General features: G+C 40.8%; 2 protein-coding genes and 1 long non-coding RNA gene across 6 annotated transcripts; 1 reads left to right on the top strand and 2 right to left on the bottom strand.

Annotated features, from left to right (window-relative positions):
* Nucleotides 1–110: 110 nt before the first annotated feature.
* LOC145651320 (uncharacterized) lies at nucleotides 111–2092 on the top strand. The gene is made up of 2 exons (XR_014117193.1): nucleotides 111–435; nucleotides 1701–2092. It is a non-coding gene; the product is annotated as an uncharacterized LOC145651320 (long non-coding RNA).
* Nucleotides 863–1828, bottom strand: chac2 (ChaC, cation transport regulator homolog 2 (E. coli)). Its single transcript, XM_027010422.3, has 3 exons — nucleotides 1693–1828; nucleotides 1558–1593; nucleotides 863–1420 (listed from the first exon to the last, which is right to left on the bottom strand). The coding sequence occupies exons 1-3, from the start codon at nucleotides 1825–1827 to the stop codon at nucleotides 1031–1033; spliced, it is 561 nt and encodes a 186-aa protein (XP_026866223.2). The 5' UTR covers nucleotide 1828; the 3' UTR covers nucleotides 863–1030.
* A 193-nt stretch (nucleotides 2093–2285) lies between the features above and the next one.
* llgl2 (LLGL scribble cell polarity complex component 2) lies at nucleotides 2286–21118 on the bottom strand. Of its 4 annotated transcripts, XM_027010420.3 has the most exons (26): nucleotides 20896–21118; nucleotides 15153–15290; nucleotides 14852–14949; nucleotides 14255–14336; nucleotides 14017–14132; nucleotides 13351–13509; nucleotides 12486–12648; nucleotides 12202–12334; nucleotides 12040–12094; nucleotides 11525–11679; nucleotides 11084–11295; nucleotides 10664–10731; nucleotides 10012–10165; nucleotides 9757–9861; nucleotides 9059–9351; nucleotides 8401–8548; nucleotides 7501–7651; nucleotides 7193–7309; nucleotides 6842–7008; nucleotides 5896–6160; nucleotides 4923–5085; nucleotides 4732–4760; nucleotides 4007–4054; nucleotides 3529–3571; nucleotides 3372–3433; nucleotides 2286–3243 (listed from the first exon to the last, which is right to left on the bottom strand). In XM_027010420.3, the coding sequence occupies exons 2-26, from the start codon at nucleotides 15225–15227 to the stop codon at nucleotides 3239–3241; spliced, it is 3066 nt and encodes a 1021-aa protein (XP_026866221.3). In that variant the 5' UTR covers nucleotides 15228–15290; nucleotides 20896–21118; the 3' UTR covers nucleotides 2286–3238. The 4 variants fall into 4 exon arrangements, 3 of the variants coding, with proteins under 3 accessions (XP_026866221.3, XP_081553781.1, XP_081553780.1); XM_081697655.1 differs by lacking the exon at nucleotides 13351–13509; XM_081697654.1 differs by lacking the exon at nucleotides 4007–4054.
* Nucleotides 21119–21294: the final 176 nt, after the last annotated feature.

Raw genomic sequence — 21294 nt, forward strand, 5'->3', positions numbered from 1 at the left:
GAAATATTTTCCTTCCTGAGCAAACTAATAAATACTTTACAATTAATATATATATATATATATATATATATATATACACACACATTTTATTTATATATTAGGGTGGGATTTTAACGCGTTAATTTCGATTAATTACAGGGAAAATAACGAATTAAAAAATTTAACGCATTTTAATCAGTTTTGCACCATGGAACGTTTCTCAGTGCACGAGTTCCAGGCATACAGATTATATTGACGCACAATGTGATGAGCATGATGGAGATGACGGAAGAGGCTACGCTGGTGGATGGGAAATTTAAATACAAGAAACTTCCAGATGGAAGTACAAACAAAAATGTTATTTGTACTTTATGCAGGAAGGAGTTTGCTTATCACAGGAGCACTTCCACCCTTCGTTAGCACCTCAACGCAAAACCTGTTGAGGCTAGCGCGCAGGTCAGTAATGTTAACTTAGCTGCTAAATGTGATAGTATTCCTAGTACGAGCAAACAGTGTCGCCAGTCAACACTCGACCACATGTCGCGGTTCACATTCAGAAACAAAATGTCAAAGTCCACGTCAGACAAATTGATCAATTCACTGGCGAGATGGATTGCTGTGGACTGTAGACCGCTCTCTGTGGTCGAAGATAAAGGGTTACAAGAGACGCTGCAAATTGTGTCAGGTGATGCAAGTTACGAACTGCCGTCCAGAAAGACAATGTCGAAAAAAAAATCCAGCAGCTGTATGATGAGGAAAGGGAAATAAAACAGGTTATTGTGAAGATTAATTAATTCGATTAATTGTTTTTATTGAGTCCCACCCCTAATTTTATATATATATATACACACACACACACACACACACACACACACACACACACTTTGCATTCTGATTTGCAATATTTAATTTATAAGCAAAAAAGACTTCAGTATTTGCAGAAATAACATTGTATTTTCTGACCGTGTAGTATAGTAGTTTAAACGTGCCGTTTAACTCCACATCAAGTGTTTAGAGAATTCATGGATAAACATCTAAATAAGCATCCGGTTCATGTAGTCGAGTTCGTCACTACAGAGTCTGCTAAAAGCTCTTTTACCCGCCTCTCTAAGGAGAATAGGTGATCATCCGAGTCTTCGGGTACCAGTTTCCTGAGAGCGTCAGCAAGCTCAAACAAGTACTCCGTATTTTGGCCACTGGGACCAGCTGATCTGAGGATCTGCTGAGCAATCAGTTCCAGAGGTGCTGGACCGAGGTAGTTTGGGTTGTCACAGGACCCGATGTAGAGCAATGTTTCCTGTATTGGCTCATGTTTCTCTTCTTTAGAGTGAAAAGTTACTGTCATTACCCTATATCCACCCTTTTCTCTGTAGTCAAGATACCTCTTCACCTCCTCCTCTTTTCCTGTGGGCAACTTGTAGGCAACTCCCCATACACAGCCCTACACGTGTATTCAAGAAGGACAAGGTGTTAGATGCGTTGGGTACTTTGTTACGGATGTATTGACAAATATCCACAATGTTTGACATTACTAACTACTTATTCAACATCAATCAAAGTTTCCACTGGCATCATTACCTCGGGGTCTTCAATTAGTGTCACCACCCGCCCAGGCTGGAAACGAGGAAGCATAAACATTAGTAGCAGAGAGGAGCTAGTTAGCTATCTACTGATTAAGTTGACGACTAACGTGAACAACAAAACGTTTGCTACCTTTCCAGGAACACCTCGGTGATCTGTGCTTCCCTGCCAGAACCTGCGACTGAAGCCTTTGATGAACCCAACACGCTTTTCCTCGTACGGAAAATCGACTTTCCAAATCAACGATCCATAGCCGAAGACCCACATGACGTTCCTGTTCAACTAGCTCGCTAAGCCGATTACTACAGACTGGTGTTCTAACGGACGGGATTGTTAGCCGAATACATTATTTTGGCGTATAACCTCATCATCTCAAGACGACTTAAATTTTGGCTGGAGATCTGGCGGACACTGAACGCCGGTAGTTAAAAACACAAGTCGGATATGACGTGGTTGACGTCACTGTTTGACAGTTTGTATTTCTCACTACCAACGCTCACTAAAATTACCGATTAAAATGCACGTAATTTGATATCCAATATATGTGAAATAATTATGGCACCAAATCCAGTTTTATAGTTTTGTCAATCTTTCATCACCCAAAGGAAAAGCAGGAGTCAAAAGGTTAGAAATCCAGTCGCAATCCAAACTTGATGAAAAACAGTGCCAAAATATTGCTCTTTGAATGTACAAACATCATCCTACAAATAAACCAATAAACACAGTTGTGGGGAAGATTTGAAAATTTTTACTTAATAGTAGTGTCAAATTACAAATCATAGTGTTCTTGTACATGATCAATTAACTACAAAAATATATTCTAGACCCCAGAAATGCTGAAAGCATTCAAAAAGACAGTACCAAAATAAATCCTTGGATTGGAAAATAACACCATTAAACAGTTACAGATTTTCATATACATATATATTAAACATTTTACTACAATATCTTAAAATTACATTCCTAAATTACAATATGCATAACTGGCATAAAAAGCTGACATTATAAAAAGATTAAAAACCAAACCCCTTAGAAAGTTGCACCCCTTAGGAATTACAGCATGTGTGCTACACAGTAGTGAAAAGTACCTACAACAAATGTAATTATATACCTTTCTTTCCCCTCTTTCCAGGTGAAAAAAAAGGTATATTTTTAGAGTACTCAAAGTTTTTTTTCCATATACATGTGGTTCATCAGCACTTATGGCTTTAGCACGTTTTAGTACAAATCCTAAAACCGTCTTATCATCATACTCCAATTTATGTCCAATAACTGTTGGTATCTTTTCGCTTGTGAGACACACCATCTATTAAGATTTGAGTCTTCAATCACATATACAAAATCATGTGTAAAAGTTAAATTAAAAAGACATTTTAAAACTAACCATAGAAAACATTGCCCTCGCCTCAACCTTGAGCTTTTGAATGGTGTAGCTGCTGCCCCACATTAAGGCAGGGCACAAGCTGAAAGGTAGAGGTTGGTGGTGGTGTCTGTATATGGGATCGATGGAGATACAGTGGTTGGTCTTGGTAGGCACAAGCGGTGGTCCCTCTTGCTCTCACTCCCATTTCTCCCACACGGGCTTCATATGGTTCAGTAGTGATACTAGCAGTAGTGTTCAGGTCTTCAAGGCCGGAGTAGGCATTTGAGGCACTGGGATTACGAGAATCAATCTATATCAATCTAGGGAAGGAAATGATTACAGGTGACACATAGACCTCTAAAAAAGATAACATGACATTCATCTCGCTTATGAGGCAAGATGAGAAAGGTAATGGGGCCACAGTGAGTAAGCACAAGTTGAAGTTTACCTCCATTACTCAGCACCCTGCCTGGTTTTGGCTTAGTCTTCAGACTGTTCTCCAGAAACATCCTTAAAAGCACACAAAACCAAACCGCTTCTCTATGTCAATATAAACATGCAATTATAAATGTGTTTTTGAATGAAGACTGAACTGAAATACTTACATCTGATCACTTTCTAGTGACTTCTGGATCTCCTGAAGCACCTCTGTGGTAGTGAAGAACATAAATCACATGACTAAGCACTTCAGAGATTCTCTCACCCAGCAATTACGTGACCTTGCATGTTCAAGAGATATGCAACTGCATGTCTGAATCAAAACACTGAACCGAATTATCAGCACAATAAACATAAAACAAAAACATGATTGTATTGTTACAGTGCAGGTGTATGGGTTTGTTATGGATCATGCTCACACAAATGACTGCATTGGACAAGCAAGGATTTTGCATATGCATAGAGCTGAGCACACTGCTTGAGCCAATTGTTGCATGTCACACATTAAGACACAAAGCAAGCAACATGGAAAGAAACTGAAGAATTCCCTGAGGCTGCATCATTCTCAATATTAAACTGTGGGCAGCCAGTCACTGCATTTTGGCTGCTAAGTGCCAATAGGCCACTGGTTTCTCATGTACTCACTCTCATCATTCAGCAAAGCATGCTCCATTACTTGTCTAGCTGATTTCTCTGGAACATACAAGCATTTGGGTCAATTCAGCGGAAGCTCGTCAGCAACACTTAAGCATCTTTTGTTATGATCATCTTCAGTTAAAAAGACATGATCTGCATCTTGGGGAATAATTTCACTTTTCACTTGTTTGGCATGCACTAATCACCTAGTGAGGAAACTACTGAAGTGAAGGATTTAATTTTATTTATATTTAGTTTTATTATTTATTTAAAACATTAATTTTTCCCTAATGTATTATAAATGAACTCAGTATGTAAAATATGTAATGATTATAATTACATAATATAATAACTATATAATTATTTTTACCAATCATAAGTTAATCATATATTATTTTTATGGAAATTATCAAAAGAAAAAAGCAGATGTGAAATATGCATTAAAACCAATGGGTAGCAAGGGCATATTTCAAAACCTAATTTATAATGTAAAATCTGAGTTAATAGCCACATGTGTTTAAAAAACATTTAGTAAGTTATTTAGAGAACAAACCCATCTTCACCCCAGCAGCTCATTTTCGTACCAAGACTTATGATCAAATAAATAAAAGAATGAAGCATGAACAAGTGAATTAGGTGAAATATCCAATGAATCATTGACAACATGCATGTTTTAGTATTTGATGGCGTGCGTTTTGACATTTAACACCCATGTGTCATCACAGAAATCTCACCACAGTTTTCACTGTTCCTTGTAAAGTTTCTGTAAAAACAAAAGGATAACATAAATTGTGCACTGCTGACAACAGAAAGCTTTAGTAATGGTTCCTGATGCATTCTAGTTGCATACTACTAAAAAACCTTTGCACTCAGCTCCGTCTCTATGAACTAGGTTTGATGCAAACTAACTAGTGGACAAACGTACCTGTGTTGCGTGGATGCGCCATCGAGCTGGTCTCGGTAAGGCTGGCTTGAGGGTGAGGTGGGCCTGGATTGGGAGGGCGCCTCTACCAGACATCGAGGTTCCACTACCCAGCGCGCAGACAAAGAAAAACGCTCAAACTCAGATGGAGAGATCAGGTAGAACCCTGGAAATCAAAAATAGAAGAGCAATGGTATTTTTAATGTAAACATTAATAGATGAAAGTAAAAATATGCAAACAAAAGTATGAACATATTGATAGACTTATATACACATGTTAAAAACAATCATTTAGAATAAAATTCTAAGCTACATTACTGACTGTGCACATAAATCTGTACATGTATCTGTACATAAAGCTGCTTTATACTGTCAAGATAATGTTGCATAAACACAGCAGGAATTAACTACCCAACATCTAAAATGTATCTGAAGGTTAAGGTCTGTGAAATATCATTGAGGATCAGGACTAGCATGTGCTTGCTCCACCAGATTTATGACAGTGCTAGCACCAACTCTATTTGTGCAGTGTAGCAGATCCCACACCTTTAACTTAATGTATTACTAATCTTGAAACTGGTTGTGGCTAGCTGTTGCTAACTGAACAGCTGGTATGTCTGCGTAGTTTATTTTATTTTATTATTGTTGGGTGGGGGGGGGGGGGGGAATAGAAACTTCCACACAACAAAACAACAAATCTATGTTTAAGCAAACACAGGATAATGGTTACTAGCATGGTGTAGCATGGTGGCAAAGATACACCATCAAACTGAAAACATTATCCCTCATCCACAGCACTATTTATAGTTTCAGAGGGTGCCATCACTCAACAAAATTTATTCCTGGGTGAACTAGTTTTTACTGCACTGACGTACTTCCAATCATGTGGCAAGTGTTAGTTTAAGAAATGCTGGCCTGGATTGAATGATCCATGTGTGAGTTGATGTGAACCTGAGGGGGAAAGTCCAAGACCCACCTTGGCCATGTTTGGTGAAGACACAAGAGGCGATCCCACTGACATCCTCTTTTCGAATGCAGGGGTAGTGCACTTGCATTTTGATTGACGGCAAGGAGATGACATGCAGATCCCCTTGATTGGTCAACACCACCAAGCCACTCTCTGCATAGTCCTCCACCCGACTGCTGCCAAACCAGGCAACACCCACTCGACGCACCCGGGAACCATCAACAGCTGTCAGTTTAAGCTTTGCCTTACTGCTCACCTTAGGCAATGTGAACAGCTGTGGAAATACAAGGAAATTAAATTTAAAAAAAAAAAAAAAACTCAAATCAAAATCACAAAGCTGCTACTGCTACTGTTAAAAACAGCAGGGGACCATTCACAAAAGCACTAATGAATCAGAAGGATGAAGCTCATGCACTGCTGGTTAGAAGGTTCATGGTTCAGTGCATTACAAGAGTGTGTTACAGGGAGCGCTTCAGGATTATCTATTTTGAACATAATAGCATCATTTAAACAAGACATCCACAATGGATTTACAATTTATTTTGCTTCCACTGTACCCATGTCTGCATGAATGTGTGGCTTTCATAGCTTAGTTTTTATTATGCATATTAACAAAATAATAATATGGGGTAATTGCTGCAGCATTTAAAGATTGAGCATAGAAAGGCTGTAATGCCTTAAAAGGCCAACAGCCGCCATGAGGGGTTTTTACTGGAGATGTTTCTGTTCTGCCAACCAAGCCCTTTTAAGATTAAGCCAATCTTTCTGAAAAATGACCCATATGTTGAAATGACTGTAGTGCAGTTGTAGTCAATCATACAGTGCACAAAAAAGGACGAAAAAGAGAGACAAGAAAAAAAAATCCAGACTGGTTGTACAAAACAAGGCTTGAATATCTAATCTTTATGATGTGAAATGTGTGGCAAAAATTATGGAACTTTGGCAGCTTTCTCACCTTTAACTGCTCCTCTGAGATGACGAGCAGCTGGTGGTAACCCTGCATCTCAGGGCTGCGTGAGAGGTCATGTGCCACCTCCAGCGGCTCTGGCAACGGTGCTCCCCTCCCATCCAACACCACCAAGCCTACAACTGGGGCACGATGCATCAACTGGATCTCTTTAACTGAGGGGGGGGAGGGGGGGGTAGAGACATGAAAATAAGAAAGCTATGTTAATATGAATGTTTTCATTAAATGTGTGTCTCTTAATAGTACAAAAATAATACAAAAGATCCTATTAGAAAACTGAACAATATCTGGTTGCGTGCACGTGTGTGCATGTGCACACCATGTACGAGAGTTTTTTACCTGGATAAGCCATTACTTGGTCATCCATTCTTCTTTCTACAGGAGGGAGGCGAAGCATGTAGGCAAAGATGGCACCCCCATTGGTCCCTGCCCACAGGGCAGGTGTGTTATGATAGCCTGTGGAAGAGATTGCCATCACTACCACCACCACCATCATATAATGTGCAAAAGCTTTTTTTTTTTAATGTACAGCATGACCATAGCATAATTCAGTCCTATAAAAATCATTTTCAACCAAGCAAAATAAAAAGTTAATACAAAATAACCTTTTTTTAACAAGTCGCTTCAATTTAATTTAATTCACTTACTGTCATTGAGGAAAGTGTCAGCAAAGTAGAGTGTTCTGACAAGGCCAGTGAAGGAGTCATCAGCAGAGCGAGCTTCAATCTTCCTCTGCACTGGTGCCAGCTCCATTTCATGCAGAGCCTCTGCCTCTAGCCGTGCATTTATCTCCTGTAGCTACAGTCACCAACACACAGGTAAATATAGAGAATATAAAAGCAGCAAAAAGTGAATATACAAACAACATCCTTAAATCAGATCCGGGGAAACATCTCTTGTTCTATATTTTGGTCTGATTCCAAAACCTATACAAAATCATGGTATGTATTTATTAAAGATTCTACTGGCAGCTGGCAGATAAGCTATAACTCGATGTTTACAGCCTGGTGCCCCTCAACAATAATACAATGGCTGTAAATTACTAAAGAAATTTGTGAAATGTAAAGACATACTCGCTATGATTACAAAAGAACATCTATACAAAACACTGGGATAAATGGAAGACTTTTTTGTTGGTAGGTCTTAACTAAACCTCCACATACTGTATATATGCTATATAAATTCATAGGCAGCCCATTACAATTCTCAAACTAATATGATCCTGTACCCCTGCTAAATGAAGAGATTGAAAATGTATATATGCCTGTCATGTCCCCCTTTTCTAATGTTTGCTTGCTTGTTTGTTCTTACTGTTTGTGATAGAAGCAGAAAAGAATCACTTATGTAAAATAAATGTGGCAAACATTTTTACAACTGTTATTTATAATGTAAATAGTAATAATGTAGATCTCTGAGTTCAGCAATTTCCTCAAAATGACAAGCCATAATGATAATAGTAATTAAATATATCCAGGCTTAAATGCATCTCCTAATCAGCTATCAAGCATTAATCAAGTAAAATAAGAAGACGACCAAGGCAGAAGCACCTTGGCTGCATTGTTGGGGTGATGCTTGTGCATGGAGACTCGACTACGGCGGATTCGGCGGAAGGACTGGCGCAGGGACTTCTTGATGGACTTCACTCGGGACAGTGGGCCCTCCAGGGCCACCTGGTCACTGGGGTTCAGAGTGCACCTATGGCAGGACACAGTCAATGAGGAACTAACTAGTTCAGAAAGGTCACCTCTGAAAAGAACAATTAGAAGTTCAGACACCTTGTAGTACTGTAAAAAAGATGAATAAATAAAACCAGTAAAAAAAATGTTTTATATATATATATATATATATATATATATATATAAATAAAAGAAACATTTTCCCCCACCCCCTCACAGTAGTACTGAATGGTAGCAACCTGGCAGTTTTGAAACAGTGCTTGAAATCAGAATAATCATGTGATTAATAAATCAGGGCTTGTTTGTATTGTTTTTTTTCCCACCAGTAAGCTACTGTATGCTCTGCTAGGCAGGATGACTAACATCAACCAAGGAACTGTCCCCACATGACTAGCCATTAACAGGAATTTTTCCAAGTCGATGTTGCTACAAGGCACAAGGCAACATTTACTCAGAAGTCCACAGAGAGCGGAGTCACTCTCATGAGACACTTAATAAAAAAAAAACTAAAAAAAAAAACCTCTCTCACTTGACTAGCACGTTGCTCTTCTGTTGGTAGTCATACACGCCAAAGCCATGGCTGGTCCCGAAGGCCACCAGCTTCCACTCGGAGTGCAGGGCGATCGCCGTGACCACTGCAGGCGGCTGGCACTGCACCAGGGTGAAGGGCTGGAACCCCGGGGGGAAGTTGACAGGCTCCTGGCGGAGGTCCAGCCGTGCCTGGCCCTTCCAACGGAAGCCCTCTTGGCCCTGCAGCAGGTCCACCACGGTGGACTCCACCGTCTGACAAGCCAGTTCGTCGTTCATCTCCAGCATCAGGATCTGAGAAACAACCGCTTCAGTTACTTATGTAGTCACTGTTCTGTTTTTCGTTTGTTAGTTTGTGTGTTTTGGGGGGTGGGGGGTAGTGTCAAAGAGTTTAGAACATGACAATGTGTAGCAGGGCTTTTTGGTTGTAAAAAATTTGAAAATGTGTGTCTAAATAATGATTTTTACTAAAATGAGTCACAATGTGTTTTAAGTTGACTGTGTTCCCTATGAAAAGGGAACTGCAGCAGGGGAAATAAATGTGAATATGGGTGTGGGTTTCAACAAACAACCACCTCAATTATTTACTTATCAAATAAACTGTACAGCGAGTATTAAACACATTTATGTACATTATAAGACAAATGACACAAATTAAGCTAAATTCAAAACAACTGATAAGCCTGCACAAGAACCTACCTGCCCTGCAGTTCCTGCTACAGCCAGGTAACCGCTATATTTACACAAATGAATTTTCTGGATGCCGAGGCGAGGGTCATCACTATATGGGTCAAAGCAGCCCACCTAAACACAGTACAATAACATGGTAAACCACGGGACCTCAGACTGACGAAGGAAATACCTACCATGCAGGCACAATGAAGCCATATCAAACATAAGAAACCACTAATGCCTCGTTTGTAGAGCTATAACTAACAACTAAGGACTTCTGACCTTGCGGAAGGGGGGCCACTCGCCCTCGGTGTTCTGGTTCATGTTGTCATTGGGGTCAGTGTCGGTGTGAAAGACTGCAGCCGTGCTCAGCTTGTACATAGGGTAGAGGCAGACACCCGAAGCATCCCAGAAACGTACCGTTCCATCTTCATGGCTACAGAATTAAAGCAGGATTGAAATGTGTTTAATACACAACAGGTTTAACAGGCATACCACTTCCTCATATCAAAGTGCAGTGTGTCAGGTAAATTTCTAGAGACATTCCATGGAATTACTGGCAGTCCTTCTTCCACTTATTTTGAAAGTAACTTGATGGTTGTGCTCGGTAAACAATCTGATACTGACTGCTGCATCACAATGTTCTCAGTGTATTGGCTCCACAGTAATAGATCAAAAGACCTTTGCCCATATACTTTCTTCTACGACACAATTAGAGACAGTGCTGTAAAGCAGGCTTCACATTTACATCAGAGTTGAATGTGTTCCCCAATCCAATTCATCTGACCTTGAAAACATGCTTAAACTTTAAAACAAGAGCAAAAGGAACCCTGAACTGGGCAGAGGTGTGGCCCTACCCAGCCAGGTTTGAGCAACAATGTCAAAATAGTGTGTTTATATGAGAAAATGCACTGCACGGAAACAGTTCACTCACCCAGTTAGCAACAGGTCTCTCTGGGGAGGGTCTGGGGCAAGGTTCTGCCCTCCATTTATTGGCCAAGGCTACAAAGAAAGCAAATGAAGGGATGGAGACAGGAAGAAAGAGGCAATAAAAATTTAAAGAGTTAAAATATTTTGGCAAGAAGTAAATCATTAAGATAACATGCGATATACTTTTGGTTATACATTGAAATAAACAAACAATCAAAGGAAGGTCAACACATAAGCCAACTTGTCTTCATAGCATACCATGGGCCTTCGTGAACATTATCTGTGGTTTTGGACAAACTCGTGCGGTACCAGCTGCCCACTGTACCTCCTCTTAAGTTTTTCAACAAATATGATCCGTTCTTACGCTACGCAACCTCATGTGTGCAGGGGTAGTGTCCTTGTGCCTCAGGTTCTGAATGCATACCCTTCTCGAGTAGTGCGTGTTCTGCAGTTTGCCAGCAGCCTGAACTCTCTCCCACAGCTTGAGAGGGATGGCAGAGACATGGTGAGAGCAGGTGATGGCTGAGCAGTGCAATGGCACCAGGTAGGGCGTGTGGAAGACGGGCCAGCCCTCGTTCTGCAGATCCACTACCACCAGCTCCTCTTCTGCCAGCACCATCAGGGCACTTGGATCCCCTATAGGATGGAGTCACACACTCATTACTGGCCCAGATAGGCGCCCCTATGGTCCTCATGAGGTTAGAAAGGACGACAGTGGTGAGCTCACGCAACTTGATGCAAGTGTTTAATCTACACTGCATGTTTTACATGGTTGACAGTCTTGCCAAGCAGCGCTTACTGAGAACGTGACTAGCTGAGATCACGGTGTCTTAGTAGTCTGGGTTATATAAAAATGGATCCCTACCTTTGTGGTGCTCTCCCTCTCTGATAACAAAGAAGTCGATGATACGGGAGGTAAAGTCCAGCGCTACGTGCGCTTTGCTGTGGACGACAGAGATGCAGTGGCGGTCTCCGTAGCTGGCTCTTGGCATGCCACCGTTGAAGATGAGAAAGGGGGGGCTGGGGACAGAGAACACGAAAGCCTGAACAGAGCAGCCCAACAACATCTTGAACCTTCAAAGCAAAGGGCAGTGTAGCGATAAAACATATGTAAAGTAGTGTGTGTGTCATATGTTTGCTAAGAATAAAGGAAATAAACTGGATAAATAAAAGTTAAAATAAATAACAGTAATGCATGGTGAATATGATATGATGTTGGAGTGAAAAATATGAAGTTCCCAGCAGGGGTTAAAGATTAACTAGCCACAGTGAATCACAATGGAACATTTGACATCAAAAGCAAACACACCTGCCCCAGGAGACCAAACAGACAGACAGACAAACAGACACTCTCTCTCTCTCTCAGATGAATATACTTACCCTTGCCTTGTTGAAACCTGGAGAATTTTAGAAATAGCCTTGCATGGGAAGGAGCCTGAGCACAATAAGAGGTCATTTTAGAGGGGTAACAGACACTTTAAGAAGAATGTAGCAAAGCAATGTAGGTGATAGAAATGTCAAAGCAACCAATGGCACTTTTACCATATGGAGTCTCTTGTTTGTCGGGCTCAGTCTGTGGGTCCTCTCCCGTCACTGTCCAGTGGCAGTAGCTGCCATCGCTATGGGAACTGAGAATGTTTCCTCCATCTTCCATCCACCACACACTCTCCAGCTGCTATAGAGGACAAGAACACAATCCTTCAGAGGAAGTTCTGCAAGGAATGTCTGAGGCAATTAATTAAATTCCTATTCTTCAACATAACAGAAAAGCCAGACACACTGTACTTAAAAGGGCAACTATTTAAGGACTCCAGTGTCTGTAGTACCTGCATGCCTAGGAAGTGCTGAATGGCACAACGGCGATCAAGGTCCCACAGGACCATGAGGCCTCGACTGTAGCCAATCAACACCTGCCGTGGATTTAGAGGGTTTTCCTGTAGAGCCTCCACACACTCCAGGTTTCTACGGCCCACATATTCCTCAGGAACTCTGTGTGCGGGCGCGTGCACGTGTGTCATTGGATTTTAGTGAACACGGGAGAGAAAAAAACAAACAAAACAAAATGAAGCATGCTGTTTATGTAGGCCATGCAAGAATGCTGCTTACACAGTTCAGCAGGACTATCTGAAACATCTCAACAATTTCAAATTACAGCACAAAGACAGGGAGAATACAAATGAGATCAAACTGATGCAAATGTTTAAATGTCCTGCAATGCATGATTAGACCCGTATCTACCTTATCATCTTCTAATATTACAATAATGAATGATAACCTGAGGTCTATAGTTCAGAATGAGAAAGAAAGAAAAAAAAAATCTCTTCAGCATTTTTCCATCAGCTGCCTGACTTTGGTAATCAGTTCAAATGAGCAGACAGAAGCAATTAGCAAAGCAAACTAGGTGATAAAGAAGGCCAAAACCTTTACTCTGAGTGAACGTTTATACCTTTCGTGGTAATGAACAATTTCCCTTTCTTCCTCAAAATACCATGTTGCTTTACACCAACATAGAAGCCCTTTATTTTCTCTCTTGGTACCATTGGACAGCTTCACTTTATAAGAAAAGTAAGGAAATGTTTTTACACAAACACAAAGTGTCCGAGTAAAAACAAACTTGAGTCGTGACCCGTGGGAAATTAAAACCATGAGCGAGGAGACCCTTCCCCAGAAGGAGCGCTCCCTCCCAAGCACCTGCTCTGGACGTCCTCCACGCTGATGTTGTTCTCCTCCAGCTCCCTGAAGCCAGGCACTTCCACCACAAACACGTGGCCACCCTCCGTGCCCAGCAGAAGCAGCTCTCCCGAGGAGTGGGCCAGGACGGCCGTTACCCGGGTCACACTAGGGATGGCACTGCCAGGGAACCCGCATAGGGCAAGTGTTACATAGCAACTGCAACGTTTCAGCACCAGCTTGAAAAAGGGCCAAGATCTAATTCATCTGTTAATGTGCCTGCCAAATTTATTATGTAACTTTTAAACACTTGGCTCTACCCCTTCTATGATATAGTACAAATATTAGCTGTTAATAATAATTTGGCACAAGTGGTTATTACATACACTTGTACAAACATGTTATTCAGCAATTCTAAAGTCTGTTGAGTAAGAGTACCCTAAGTTTCTTTCCATGACCAAATCTTTATCTGTTATGATGTATATGTGTGGGAGTCTCACAGCAGGGTCTAGGTGTGCATGAGCCAGCGTAGCTGGTTGAGTGAATTGGTGTGGGTATGTGGGCGTGGCCATGTGCTTGTATTATGCCTCACACCCATGGTGTCTTCCCAATACACATGATTAAGTGTAACACTGTGTGTGTGTGTGTGTGTGTGTGTGTGTGTGTGTGTAATCAAGCCTGACTCACCCAGGAGGACCTGAGAGTGTGAAGCGTCCTATTTCCAGCAGCTCCGATACACCTTTATGGGCTCGGAGAGTCCACATGTGTAGACTATTGTCATCCAGCAATGTCACCAATTCAACCTGTACACACATTAAAGGGAAACTTGCAAGAGAAATATACTTGGGTGAAGAAATGTGCTGCAGACAGATTCCAAGGCAGACTATGTCGCCGTAAGCCAAGGTCGTACAGTTCAAAGACATACCTGGTGTGGGAGAAAGTGCACCTGCATAACAGCAGCATTCTCATCGTGCAGTCCCATAAACTCAACTCCTGGAGCTCCATAGCTAAGAGAATTGTAAAGGAAACAAACTTCCATACATATTGCCAAATAAGCTAAGGAACATGATAAATGGAGGAAAAACAAGAATTCAGTAGGCAGTACAAAAAAATACAGAACAGTTTAACTAAAAGTTCAACCTACAATACGTGTTACCACAAGGGCACATCACTGCTTATAGAGTTCAGACAGTCCGGCTATAGTAAATGGGAAACAATTCATGTTGTGCAACTGATTTTCAGATAGCTATGATGCAATTCCATGGGAATGCAGGTATTTTATACACAAATACACACACCCTTACAGAGCGTAGCAATCATGGGTGTGTCTAAGATGATGTACTGGAAATGAATGAAAAATTCTATTGCACTATATTTATTCTGCCTAAGGGTCCCTCTCAATGAACTGAAATGATATGGATTTATTACACACATTTCAATGTTGGTAGAAATGATTACGGAAGCACAAAAGTAGGCAAAGGTGGGACAAAATCTGACATGTTGGCCATAAAGCAGAGGATACAGTTTAATAGCTCCAGATCTGGTACCAATGGCCAGGAGCTCCAGACTGGGGCTAAAACCCAGCGCACTTGGCTGGTGGGGAAATCCATGCTCCACGGTCTAGAGAAAAAAAGTGAACCAGGGGTAACATTAAGAGCACAGCAATTACTCTGAACACAAATACAGAAACCAATTACAAAATGTCTAGGCAAGAAAGCTTTGCTGACATAATACCAACCTTGACCCTGGTCAGTTTAGAGTAGTATTCACAGAAACAAAATAAAACTACATTTAACCAGAGCTGACGTGCGAGTGTCAATCACCTTATTGAACTGGAAGAGCTCCTGCTTGAGCCTGTCCCTCTGAGAGTCATGCCCGTGTCGCCGGAACCTCTTCATCCTCCCGGGACGACCAAGGGCCTCACACTGCCCTCTCTCTCTCACACACTCTCACTAAGCCACCTGACACAAAAGAAGTGCCGGATAGAGTAAGAAAAAGAAAAAAAATAAAATAAAATCAGGGAAGTCACAAATTTTCTTCCAATAGACAAACCTACTGGAAACCAAAGCAGATCAAAAAAGGGACATAGGAAGTGTTCTTTTCACACAATAAAACACGTAATTAGCAGCATAAATAAATGAATAAAATTCAGGAATTCAAGAGGAGGAGCCATAAACTGTTGACTGAAACTCTCCCTCCTCCCTTTCTGCTTCCCACTCTCAGCCCCCACTCCCAGTGGACTGCCCAGTCTCATACAAGAACAGAGGGCTGGAGGTCAACGCAGCCTGAACTGAAGCACCTACTGTTCTCCTGTAGTATGGAGTTAAGCTGTACACCCCCACCCCCACCACCCCACCCCCGCTCAAACAGCAGCTGATGAAAACACCTGTTGAATGGAGTCAGTTTCAGGAACAGAGACTGGAGGAGGTGCATTAGCTTCCCCTTTTAATAAGAGCATTCGGGCAACACTTAAGTGGCCATGATACAACATGCAGTCTCTGCACCATTTCTCTTCCAACAAACATTCACATTTTCTTTTGGGTTCATAAACAAGAGTGACATCAAAAAGTTTATGCCAAGGCCTGACTTATTTTATTTTGTAGCAGGACACAGTGAAGTGAACAAGAACTGCCAGAAAATGCAGACATTTTAAAAAGCCTCTAAAAATTTCATCAAGAAAAGCAATTAAACAACTGGCACCAAAATTCAAAATGGAAAGAAGTACAATTATAACCATTCAAAAACCAAAGTTTAACCATCTCAGAATTCCACAAAGTAATTTAGTCTCTCGAAAACAATCCCTAAAGCAAATGGCCACGTCAGCAAGGCGAGTTGGAGAATTAGACATCAACACTCTCACTGCCCCCTGCCCCACCTTTCAAAACCCTCCATGTGACTCTGCACTTCAGATCAACACAGACACACCCTTTTGAAGTTACTTGCATTATTAGCTAAACCCATTTGGCTGTGTATGCAGTTGCTCCAGGCCACAGGGCAGGACTTGCACTCTGCCTTCCTCATTCAGAAGGACAGAGGGGGTAGAGGGACCTGAGGGGAGTAGCCTGTCAGAAAGACCGTCTGTGAACCTCAGCTTTGGGACAATGACAGAGTGGGAGGTCTTTCACTTAAGAATAAGCTCGCCTTCTGAAGCCATTTAGAAACCTCGCAGCGGGAGACCAGCAGTAGTGGAACTGGCAGAAAAGGGGGAAAAAAGAAGAAAAAATTGCTATTGCTTAGAATAAAAGAGTGCATGGTAAAAAATAAAAATTTGTCATTAAAGAGAATGATTCTTATGTGGTATTCCAAAAGCTTGTACAGTACTAAAACATTGTTATCTAACAACAGGAACTGACATAAGAGGGAAGAACAAGGATGGGAGGACCAGTGTCTCAAAACTAAATTAGTGATGGGAGGCCCATGAAGGGAGTACCAAATCCAGAGCTCCTTCAGGAATAGATGCCTCCCGACACTATTATCAGCTCAGAGATCAGCGCCTACAGATATAAAGCTCTTAAATTTCTGCACCACATAGCTGTTCATCTAAATAGCTAATTAGCTCAGCTCAATTACTATACAAATAGAACTACTATCATATACTAGGCCATGCTTGGACGATTCCCAAATTTTCAGTGTACATCAAACAAAGGGAAGTGCTCAACCACTTGAAAACAACAGAACAACCGTACTGTTTTAGTATACTGTTTAGTATATGTATATTTTAGTATTTAGCATAAGGATCAACAAAGTTTTTTTTGTTGTTTTGCCCCAGAACATAAACCAGAAAAACTTGGCACGAAATTAGGTCCACACATGCACAGCCGTAAGGCAGCTATGAGTTTGTGCATAATTTTTTGGAATTTCTGGTACTTGTGCATGTGATATGATCAATGATCAGGGACACCAGTGGGTCTAGGAAACAACTGTCATGGGGATTCCTGTGGAACAGGTCATGAAAGGTGACCTTGAATTAAGCTACAACCAAACATCACCCGCATAATCATGTGACACCACCTTGTTTAACTGCCACTAAGCAGACTTTTGCTTAAATAACAAACACCATAGAGTCACTTAGTCAGTATTTTAATATTCCACTACCTCCCAAAACAAAGAAACTGCAAAGAAATGTCTAAATGCCCATGCCAGTACTGGGAATTCAGTCACATCTCCTGTTGTAAGGACAACTATCACCTGTATACATATAAAGAGTAATCTCTGGCAGTCCCAACTTCACAGCACTGTGCTTAAACACAAGTCCATCTATTTAGCTAAAACCAGATAAACACCTACCTGCCAATGTTATTATTAATTGCATGTTTCCATTATAGCTGAGCTTTTTAAACATATATTAGAATAGAGAGCATCTGCTGTGGGTTATGTCCGATATATGTTTAGACCACCAAATTAAGCTGTAGATAGAGTCGTCAAGTTTCAGGGACTGTAACTGACTAGAAGGGAGTATGTGGTTTAGAAAAGTATGACCACGGTGCCTACTACAACATGACGGTTCTTTATAACTCTGACTTCACCACATTCTTGGCATAATATTTCACTGAAAATAAAAGTGATCTGGGATAAAGACAAGACTACAACTTGTCCCAACATGAGAAGCACAATCAATAAACTCCCCCAATTTCTGAAACCTCACTTCTGTAATTGAGGTTAATTCAAAGTCAATTACACACTGAGAAAAAAAAAGTGAAAATAAAAGTCACAGGAAAGTAATAGCATCACAATTTAAAAGACCAGAGGGTTAAATGTAACCTACATTTAGAAATCTATATGATACACCAGTGTTGTTAGTATTCTCATTCATTCAATCTACACTATCTGTCACTCCAGCTTTAGATAAGTTTAATAAAACAGCAAAAACACCAACACTAAGCCAACATGTGTGCAGGATTTCTGGATATCCTAGGCATTACATCAGCTACAATGTTTACATGGACAACAATTCCTTCCATAGCTTTATATGCATCTTTGATTATTATCTGGTGAGATACATATTTGCAATGAAGCTAGCTATAGTTAACCAACATATAAACTCCTTAATTTCTTGTTTGAAATGGCAGCAAGTACATCTTGAGAAGATTATCAGTAAAACTAGCTCCATTAATTCTCCTCACTGTGTGGGGGGCTAAGCAGTCTGAGCTATTTAGAGTAGAAGAAGCTCATAGCATCCGATTTTCACATGGAGTTAAATCTTAAATGTCTGATCAAGTCTTAATGCGTTTCTCTCAGTGTGTGGAAAATGCAACAAATATCCTCTTTAAAATATTAAAGCATGACCAAAACAAAAGACAAACTATATGCTACATGACAGGACATTTTGTATGAATTAGGGATCTCAAATTTACACTTGGTCACCAAGTGTGGACAATGTGAGTTATCATAGTACCAGGAAGAAATTCAGTTCATTTATGCTGCCTAAACAGAACATCCATAGAGGATGTGGAAGTGTGGAAGTAGGTGACTTCCTCCATCATCCACTGGCCAGCATGAAAATCTATTCTTAGTGATGACTGCCTTCACACTCACTAACAAACTTGTCAGAGACCATGTTACCACGGATGTGCAAAGGTCTCATTTATTCACTCTTCCTCTCGCTACACCCCCTCTCGGATAAAAAGAAATAAGAACAGCAACTGGGTGTGGTTCACAGGACACCAGTCCCCAGACTCATCCCTTTCCTGTCTTCTACAGAAAAGACAAGATTAAATAAATGAATATATGGTACAGCATAAATAAACTATAATAGATTAGCCAGACTCAGCTCTTTCCTGACATCTCTAAAAAGCAGCATGACATTAAAAGTCTGGTCACTGTACAAATTTATGAACTGAGAGAAAAGTGGGAGTAAGTCATGAGAATGAAAAATAATATGCTTTTTTGGTCATGCTGCCAGAGAATCTCTCAATGGAATTGTTAGAATGACCACTAGGCTGTTAATCCAGGAATAATTCTAAGGATTTTTTCCACCCATTAAATCTAATTCTGTATAACATCAAGCTAAGTAAATGTTCTGGTATTACCACTGCAGATACTGCAAAACATTTCAGTGAAATTCTACACCACAAATTTATATTGAATGTCTAATACAATGGAAAAAAAACCGAACTATTATTTAGTTATAATAATTTAGTTAAATATTAGTTAGATTTAGTGGTGTTTAGGTTGTCTGGAAGCATTTTTGTTGTTGTTGCAGGAGAAAAAAAAAAGAAGCATCAACGTGCCCTTTTAGTATAGAGAGCAATCTGCTGAAAGTTTTAAAATACAAAAGCCTCATTTTCAAGGTGCACATATAACCTATGTAGGTTAACAAATTTAGCTTGTCACTTCTGTAGCAACCACAGTCTAATTTAAGTGGGTATGTAGCCTCTCCCACATGGTAAAACAGAATTATGTAGCCTACACACCGAGTGCTGTAAGTGTGCACTTGTACAAAGCTAGAAGCACAAACCATTTCGTTTTGTACATAATATAGAATTCGGCATAATATAAAATGAGAATGAATCAAATATGCAGGTTTGATATACATTAACTCATAACCTACATGAACCCTCCAAACATACTGAACACCTAAAACATTAATTCGTTGAGTAATAGATCTTTACAATCTAAGACGACGTTAATGAACAAGCCTGCACCCCACACGGGTTATCAACGTTTGCTAGTTTGCATAACGAACGAGACCTAGGAAAATTAAGAGATACAACCACAAAGTAATACGAGCAGCTTTAAGGCGGATGTGATTGCCATCTTTGCCAAAACCTGACAAACCGGTGGAGCAGAAACATGGTAAACTACTCCGTCCCCTAGCCAAAATCAGGAGAATGGCCAATGCTTGGAGCTGGTGATCCTGACACACCTCATTAACTACACATTTTATTTAACACAGAAATTATACTTGTGACAACAAATCATTATTCACGGACTTGTTCATTTTATCATCTTCCCAAGCTGCATATTATTAGCTAAAATAGCTTTCTAAACTGCATATTATTAGCTAAATAAATAATCTGCGAAACTCATTATAGCATGTCTTACGGGCTGATTGTTAAATGTACTGGTAGGTCAGTAAACAGCCAAGCTAGCTAACACAAAATAAACCAGCTAGCTACAAGCTCGATAAAGAAACCAGAGTAAGGGTTCCGCATGCTTGAAATCTGTGTACGGGTCACTCTACTTATGAAATCGATAACACAGCCAGGTATTTTGGAATCGGGATTTGAGATTTTGTAGGCTTTAAGCGAGTTTTAATTTGCCCCATATCGTTAGTCTGGTTAATTAGCTAGCACTAGCTAAAAGGTACTACATTCCGCCAGCTGGCTAGCTAACTTGGGACAGATGCGCTAATCTAACGACAGTGTTAAGGAGCTGGTTCAAACGCCAACCGCGTATTTACGAACAAAACACAGCTACCCGGTTATTTACTGAGTTTCAAGTTAGCCAACCTAGCTACTGTCACCCAGGGACAGTCGGCACCTGTAGCGCCTCAGATAGCTACATTAGCTAGCCGGCTACAAGTAAGCAGAACTGGGCAACACTGAGGCCCCGTCACACACTCACCTGATTCCCAGCGTACGTTTGTTATCCTGGCGCTCTTCCGTTGAGGGGGTACTGGGGCACTTTACCAAAGCTTCCTTTCTTTGTTTATATATATATATATTTTTTAAACCCGGTAACAGCAAATTTACGTTGTAATTTTCGAGGCTTCGCCTAACTTCGGTAAAGGTTCCCAGCTTTCAGTCAGCTACTGCAGCCCCAGGCCCGCTGATCTTCTTCACCCCCCACCCCCCCCAAAACAGCCAGTGCCAACCAGCTAACTGCACCGGGCTGTGGCTCCTCCCTGTACAGCTACTTCCGGGAGCGTTGTGCAACGTTCCTCCACTAGAGGGCGTGTAAGCGCATTTATGTCAAGACGGAAACGACTAGTACGCATATATCTGATAATAATATATCATATCT

This window comes from Electrophorus electricus, chromosome 15 (assembly GCF_041902795.1).
Source record: "Electrophorus electricus isolate QZ-2024a chromosome 15, ASM4190279v1, whole genome shotgun sequence".
In the NCBI taxonomy this organism is placed as follows: domain Eukaryota; kingdom Metazoa; phylum Chordata; class Actinopteri; order Gymnotiformes; family Gymnotidae; genus Electrophorus; species Electrophorus electricus.